Here is an 8,256-nt window from a genome sequence, read left to right as displayed (position 1 = left end):
TCACCATTCCTCTCCTATCCTGATCCACAATTGAAGCAAGCATACTAGGAAGCTGCTCTCCAAACAGACAACTCCATTGCTGCTCAGCCGAGACAAAAAATCAGCTGCCTGATTAAGTTCTCTATAGGTATGGTGCACAACACAACTCTCAAACTCCTGCATCAGCCTTCTGATCTCCCTCCAGGTGCTCCACACAGTCCAAGGTGGCTTCCCACCCTTATCATTAAGAATAGACACCACATTGGTCGAGTCAGAAGCAAGGAACACCCTGTTTAGCCCTTTCTCCTTAGCCAACCTCAGGCCTAATAAGACTCCTTGCATTTCATGCAACAAAACACTACCAGGTTCAGCTCTACCAGCCCCAGCTGCCAGGACAATACCATATTCATCTCTGATAATGGCTCCAAATCCTGCATAGTCCCTATCAAAAGCACCATCAGTATTGATCAAGACAGAACCTGCAATTGGAGCCCTCCATCTTAAGCCCTTTACACACTGAAAGACCACAGGCTTAACAATGTTCAAATTAAGCAACAATTCAGAATTTTCTATGCTGGCTTCAATTCTGCCAGTCCAAGCTTCAACCTTAATCATCACCTCCTGTTTCATAATGGTAAGGATAGTGTCTGCACTCCTACTGGTTTGCTGAAAAGCTCTCAAATTTCTCTCCCTCCAAACATGATAAATATAAGAAGAGAAAATCATACACCTGACTTTATGCACAAACTTTCCACCCTTAAAGTGCATTAAACACCAGCCAACAGCACTGTCCCAATCATAGAAAAGGCTAGGACTAAGCCCTAACAGCTCCAGCAGCCCCTTCCAAATTACTCCTGAAAAAGAACACTCAAACAGCAGGTGAAAATCAGTCTCATCAACTAAGCCACAGAGAAAGCACCTCTTAGGCACATGAAAGCCCCAAGAATTGAGCTTCATGGTAGTCTTCAATCCCCTCTGCAAAGCAACCCAGGCAATAAAAGAGTGTCTAGGGATAGCTAGACTAGACCACACCAAACTATACCAATCCACCTTAGCACACTTCTGTCTCACAAACTCATAGGTTGATTTTAGGTTGAATTCCCCATTCTTACTCACAGTCCATACTATAGTATCCTCTTCCACTTTACCAATCTCAATACCCTCCAGGTTACCCAAGATAGGATCCAAGAAGGGCTTAAGATGGTTTGGCACATTCCAAGACCCATCCTTAATAATAGCAGATACATACATATGAAGAGACAAATTAGAAGTAAATCTTAAGGATTCCTTATAAGCAGAGTATAGGACCCCCTGAGGGTGCCAAGCATCTATCCACAACTGAATACTGTCACCCTTTCCTATCAAGTGAAAAATAAGAGATTTAGCTATCTCCCTACTACCAAGGATCCTCCTCCAACACCAGGAGCAATCATGAGGAACCTCCATGAGCCAAAAACACTTCCCTCTAACCAGATTCTGCTGCACCCACCTGACCCAAAGAGACTTCTTACCACTCACTAAGTCCCAGACATGTCTAAGGTTCATAGCCTCGTTGAGATTCTCAATACTCCTAATACCCAAACCCCCTTCTTCTTTAGGAAGGAATACAATATCCCTCTTAACAGTAGGCCTCTTTTTCCCCATGTCCACCCCACACCAGAGGAACCTAAAGAAAATAGTATTTATCTCCTTAAACACCCTTTTAGGCAAGACAAAGACAGAGGTCCAATACACCATAACCCCACAAAGCACAGCCTTTATCAACAAACACCTCCCAGCAAAAGATAGGTACCTGGCCTTCCAAGAATGCACCCTTCCTTGAATTTGCTCAATCAGGGGCAGGCAGTCATTATAAGACAACCTAGTAGAAATCAGAGGTAAACCAAGATACCTAATAGGTAAAGAACCCCAATTAAAGCCCAAAACCTGTTGAATTTCTACCTTAACCTCAGTCTCCATACCAGCCCAATACATAGAACTCTTCTCACAGTTAACCCCTAGACCAGTACCCTTATGCAAACAGTTGAGAGCCCTATTCAGAGCACAAGCTGAATCCACATCACCTCTAAAAAACACCATAAGATCATCAGCAAAACAAAGATGTGTGATCTTTGGTTTCTTGCACCTAGGATGTAAGTGAAAATTACCCTCAACCTCCTCCTTCAAAAGTAAAGCTGAAAACACTTCCATCACCATAACAAAGAGGTAAGGTGAAATAGGGTCCCCCTGTCTCAAGCCCCTCCTACCATGAAAATAGCCATGAGCACCCCCATTCACCACTATAGAATATCTAGGAGTAGAAACACACTCATAGATCCACTGCACAAAAATCTCAGGCAAATGAAACTTTCTAAGTATCTTAAGCAAGGCAGACCATCTAACAGTGTCATATGCCTTCCTAAGATCAATTTTCACAGTGCACCTGGCTACCCCACTCTTATAATTATAGTTCCTAACAATCTCATGGGCCATCATGATGTTGTCCTGGATACATCTACCAGAGATAAAGGCTGACTGGTTCTCACTCACCATAGAGAACACCACCAACTTCAGCCTTTCTGTAAGAATCTTAGTAATGCACTTATATACTACATTACAACAAGAAATAGGCCTAAAATCCCCCAAAGAAGAAGCATTAGATACCTTAGGGACAAGAGAAACAAGGGTAGAATTTACCTCCTTAAGCATCCTCCCTGACTTAAAGAAGTTCTGGATGGCAGCAACAAAGTCATCCCCAACTATTAGCCAACATTTCTTGAAGAAAAAAGAAGAGAACCCATCTGGACCAGGAGCCTTCTCAGAACCTATAGTAGACAGAGCATAAACAACCTCTTCCCTACTTACTGGCTTAATCAAATCAGAACATTCCCCAACCCCTAGAGGATGTAGAAAATCAAAAGAGTCTAACACCTCATCTTCATCTCCACTCACCTCTTCAGTCCCTAGCATCCTCTCATAAAACCTTACACATTCTTCAACCACCTTCTCCTGGTCTTCCACAACCACCCCATCTTCCCCCACCACATGCCTAATAGTATTCCTAGCCTTTCTCTCCTTAATGGTGCTATAGAAGAATTTATTATTACCATCATCCAAAGTGAGCCACTTTACTCTAGCCTGTTGTTTCAACATAGAAGTTTCAGCACAGGCCTTATGAGTAAAGTTCTCCACAGCCCTCCTCTCCAACTGCCTCATCTCAAAATTTGAAGGATCCAACCTCAACTCCTCCTGAATCCTCTCCATATTCACCCTAGCTTCAGCTACCTGCTCTGGAAAATGCTTAAACTTATCCTTCTTCCACTTTGCTATTCCTCCTTTAACAGCCTTCAACTTAGAAACCAACCTATACATAGGGTTGCCCTCCACTTGATTCTGCCACACCTCTTCCACCATCTCCATGAACCCAGGCTCCTTCACCCAACAGTTGAAAAATTTAAATGGTCTCCTACCCCTAACCACTGTCATATCAAGAGTAACAATTGCAGGAGAGTGGTCAGAAGTTCTTTGCACATCAAACAGAACTTTAGACCTAGAAAAAAGCTCAAGCCACTCTATGTTTATAACTACTCTATCCAACTTAGCCCAAACGGCCTCATCCCCATCCTGGCCATTAGACCAAGTGAAAAGAGTCCCAACAAAGGAGCAATCGAATAACCCAGCATCCTGGAGACAATCTCTCAAGTCCTCACATTGAGAGACCTTAACAGCCTTCCCTCCCATCTTCTCCTCACTCTTCAAGATGGAGTTAAAATCACCCAGGAACATCCAAGGAGCCTCAAAAGACTCAGTTAGATCCCTCATCTCCTTCCACAAACTCTTCCTCAAACCTCTAGAGTTCTTTCCATAAACCACATCCAATAAATATTCTGTACCATCCATAAAGATCACATGAACAGCAAAAATTTGGTCTGACTTAAACAACAATTGGACATCCATCAATCTAGGATCCCAACCCACCCAAATTCTCCCACCCTCATCTTCCTCATAATTATCTAAAAAAGACCAAATAGGATTAATCTTTCTCTGCACTGTAACCTTATTCACTTGTTGTACTCTAGTTTCAACCAGTCCCAACAAACACAACTGTTTAGTACTAATGAGATCCCTAACATCTCTTATTCTTGGAGGATTATTCAATCCCCTAACATTCCAACTTCCTAGATTCATCAAGTAACACTCTAGAAGGCCCCCTTCCCCTCAAACTAGCCACAGAACCCCTCCCATCTCCTCCTTGAGTAAACAGAGCCACCTTATTTGCCACACCTTCCATCTCCACCCTACCATCCCCTCCTGACATCTCCTCATCCACATTCTCCTTTCCAGATAATAGAGTCTCTGCACAAGCCACTCTACTATCCACCTTCAAAGCAGCCCTAGCCTGAGCCTCTATAAGGTGATTATCCAGTACACACTGTCTCTTAGCCTTATTCACCTCACTATCATCTAGAGAAGTAGCAGCAGCTAACCCCTTAGTAGTACCAAACTTCTTATTTCTTTTGTTAGTAACAACTGCCCAGCCAACATTGTCTTCCATGACCTCATCAAGGGACCCAAAACCTGAAGCCTGAAGATGCTCCTTCTTACTCTTTGCCAGTTCAGTCATACTAGATGACTGAGAATGGACTCGCGTGGCTACCTCACTCTTTGCAAGAGGGATCCCAGAAGGGTTCCCATCCTGAGCACAAGCAGGAGCATTAGCAGAAGGAGCCTTACTAAGAATCACACCTTCCGAGCTATCAACCTTCTTAACACTAAAATTATTCCTAAGAACCCACTCTTTAGTAGTTTCTGATTTACCCTCTGCTGCATCCTTCTTCTGTTTTCTCTCATCCTTCTTCTCATTCTCTGACACATTATGTCGAATATTAAGTCTGCATCTGCCAACAGAATGACCAAAAGAACCACAACACGAGCACTTCAATGGTTTCCAGGCATACTCCACCTTAACTTCCACTCTCCTAACACCATCTATTAACAGAGGAATGATAGGTGGAAATGAACACTCCTTTCCAACCTCCACCAACACTCTCGCAAAAGACATCCTAGATTTACTCTCTGTAAGACCATCCAACATTATGGGAGTATCAATATTGCTAACAATCTGTGCTAGTCCCCTCCGATTCCATAAGAAACCAGGAACATTTCGCAAACATACCCAAACAGGAAGAGAATCTATTTCTTCAATCTCTTCTTCAATGAATAACCTCCATGGTCGAACCACAAATAACCTGTTAGCAATATAAACAGGTTCCATCTCCAACACTCTACATCTATCTTCCTCAAGGTCAAAACGAATGATAAAAGCAGACTCCCCCTGGGTTGTAATATGCATCTCACCTTTAGGTCTCCATAGTCTTCTCAGGGTATTTCGAACAAGAAGAAAGTCCAGCCTCCTCCCAATGAAAAAACCCACCAACCAGTTCTCACACTCCCTAATGTCTTCTTGAAAATCCGTAGTCGAAATAACCTGAACTTTCTCTTCATTCACCACCTCAGGGAGAACAAACTCCATCTTCTCACGAATCACCCTCTCATTTCTATTAAACAGTGAAGCCCAATTAGAACGAACAGTAGAGCTCCCTCCTGCTCCAGAGAACCCCGATCCCTTCTCACGAAAAACCCCCTGTTTCGAAGGTAGCTCAGTTCCAAAGGAACCAGAGCCTCCCTCACCAGGAGGAGGAAGAAGAGCTTTTATCTCCCTACCAGCCAACATATCCTATAAAACAGGAGATGTCGGCATGAAGAAGACAATCGGCACAAAAGCAAGAACATAAACCAAGAGCTCCGACCAGTAGCCGCCGCCCCAAGCTTAACGGAAAAAACCAAAATCCAAACCCTAGAAAATCGCGCCTCCTCACTCCTTCTCTCTCCTCTTCTTTTTCGGTTACTGCTTAGAATACACATGTAGTATCTATAACCATACCCCAACTAGCCAGAAGAGATCTGGTTTTGAGGCGTCTTCGAAAGGCGAGCCAAAACTATGTTTGGGTATGCCACCCGCATACTAAGGAAGTCCAACTCAACCGAGTTCCTCTGGGTCGTATTGCTTCGTACGTCTCTTTGAGAGTAAACTCTCCATTCTGGCTGGGCGTCCAGATCACCTCGTCTCTGAGAGTACTATCTACCACCACCTCTTTAGCCTCAACCTCGATAGTCCCCAACATAGCTGCTATATGAGTAGGAAAAACCCATCTTGATTGCCCAATAAACTGAGAAACCCGTGCATTTAAGTGAAGGTCAGAATTATATCTGTATGTCTCCTCAAATGCAACAAATAGAAGACCACGAGGATGCCATATCCACGCCAGACCACAGGAACTTGCTGAAGATGGAGTTGATGTCATTTATTACTCTCTTGGGTATAACGAACACTGCTGCCCAATATAGTAACATACTATTCAAAACCACCTTTACAAGGAGAACTCGCCCCACGAACGATAAAAAGCGACTCTTCCAAGATTGGATTCGTCCCTTGATTTTATCAATCAACGGAATACAATGACTATAGGTGAGACGAGACGATATAAGAGGCAGACCCAAGTACCGGATAGGAAGAGAACCAGTACCGAATTCCAGAATACTAGTAATATCACTCTGACCTTGGGCCGTAAGACCAGCAAATAAAACCGTACTCTTGAGCACATTGGCCTGCAACCCCGTCGCCCGATGAAAACCAGTTAACAGACCTTTTAGAGACTGGGCCGAACCCGCGTCTCCTCGAAAGAAGACCATGAGATCGTCGACGAAGCAAAGGTGAGTAACTTTCGGAACTCGACACTTAGGGTGTAGCAGAAACCGACATGCTCTTTCTCTCGATCAATAGGAACCGCGAATACCTCCATCATTAACATAAACAGATATGGAGAAATCGGGCAACCTTGCCGTAGACCTCGCTTCCCATCAAAATAACCATGGGCTTCACCATTAACCATAATCGAGAACTTAGACGTAGTCACACAGGGCCGTATCCATTCTATGAATATCCTTGGAAAATGAAACTTACCAAGGACTGAGAATAGGGAAGACCAACGAACTGTGTCATACGCCTTCTTAAGGTCAATCTTAACCATACCCCTAGCGGAGGTGTCTGGTCGGTGGTAATTCCGAACAATCTCATGGGCTAGCATGATATTGTCCTGATAGTACGACTAGAAATAAAGGCTGATTGGTTCGGGCTGATCATCGAATAAATAACTCCCTTCAGCCGTATAGTAAGAATCTTGGTAATGCATCTATACAACACATTACAACAGGATATCGGTCTAAAATCTGACACTGAAGAAGCGTTATCTATTTTAGGAATAAGAGTCACAAAAGTAGAGTTTACCTCTTTGAGAAGTTTTCCTGAGCTGAAGAACCTGTGGATAGCGTCCACAAAGTCATCTCCCACGATGTCCCAACACGCCTTAAAAAAATGGGAAGAGAACCCATCCGTCCCCGACGATCGATCAGAACCAATAGTCTGTAAGGCAGCAAAAATCTCATCTCTAGTCACCCTCATAATGAGAATGGCTCCTTCAACGTCCGTAAGCGGGCGTGAGAACTCCACATTAGATATGGGATCTAATGTTTCATTATCCTCATCCTCTCGACCAAATAAGTCCCGATAGAAGTCCACACACATATTAGCTATCTCCTCTGGATCCTCGGCCACCGAACCATCCTCTCTAGTGAGTCGAGTGATAGCATTCCGAGACTTCCGCTCTTTGATGGAATTGTGAAAGTAACTGTATTGCTGTCATCGAGAGTAAGCCATTCAACTTTAGCATCTTGTCGAAGCATTGCCGTTTCAGCCCGAACAACGTTACTATAGTTTTCAATAGCTACTCTCTCTTGCCTACGTAACACCGGGTTTGCCGGATCTCCCTGCAAATGAACCTGCACTGAATGTAGAAAATTTCGATTAATGGTTACCTGGTTCGTCACCTCATTGAACCGAACTTTCTTCCATTCATTCAACCGAGCCTTCAAAGCTTCGAGCTTTGTCACTGTAGTGGTCAAAAATCGTATTGGGCCCACTTCGTCTAAAGGGCGCCTAAACCGAGCCTACCTCGAATTTCTGTCACTTGGGCCCGACCCACTTGCCTACTAGTTGGACACTCTCCAACGTGGAATTCGACCAACTAAAGGTCCAAACAACTCTAAGCCCTTGTGAACGTCCATCTAGACGAACAATAACCCATTAAAAGTAACAATACTCCAAGCACCCCTTGGTCGCCCTCAACCGAGCCTGCCGGTTACCGAGTCAACCTCAACTCCGGAGACCTCGCCACGTAT

At 43.9% G+C, this 8,256-nt stretch overlaps 1 protein-coding gene across 1 annotated transcript; it reads right to left on the bottom strand.

Annotated features, from left to right (window-relative positions):
• On the bottom strand, positions 1–6,323 carry LOC147544077 (uncharacterized). Its single transcript, XM_086635596.1, has 3 exons — positions 6,105–6,323; positions 4,126–5,695; positions 1–3,971 (listed from the first exon to the last, which is right to left on the bottom strand). The coding sequence occupies exons 1-3, from the start codon at positions 6,321–6,323 to the stop codon at positions 1–3; spliced, it is 5,760 nt and encodes a 1,919-aa protein (XP_086491722.1).
• Positions 6,324–8,256: the final 1,933 nt, after the last annotated feature.

Source organism: Eschscholzia californica, unplaced genomic scaffold, assembly GCF_041429995.1.
Source record: "Eschscholzia californica isolate CP2 unplaced genomic scaffold, dmEscCali1.0.p SCAF_4, whole genome shotgun sequence".
In the NCBI taxonomy this organism is placed as follows: Eukaryota; Viridiplantae; Streptophyta; class Magnoliopsida; order Ranunculales; family Papaveraceae; genus Eschscholzia; species Eschscholzia californica.
The sequence above is the reverse complement of the archived record's forward strand: the minus strand, read 5'-3'. Positions and strand labels throughout refer to the sequence as shown.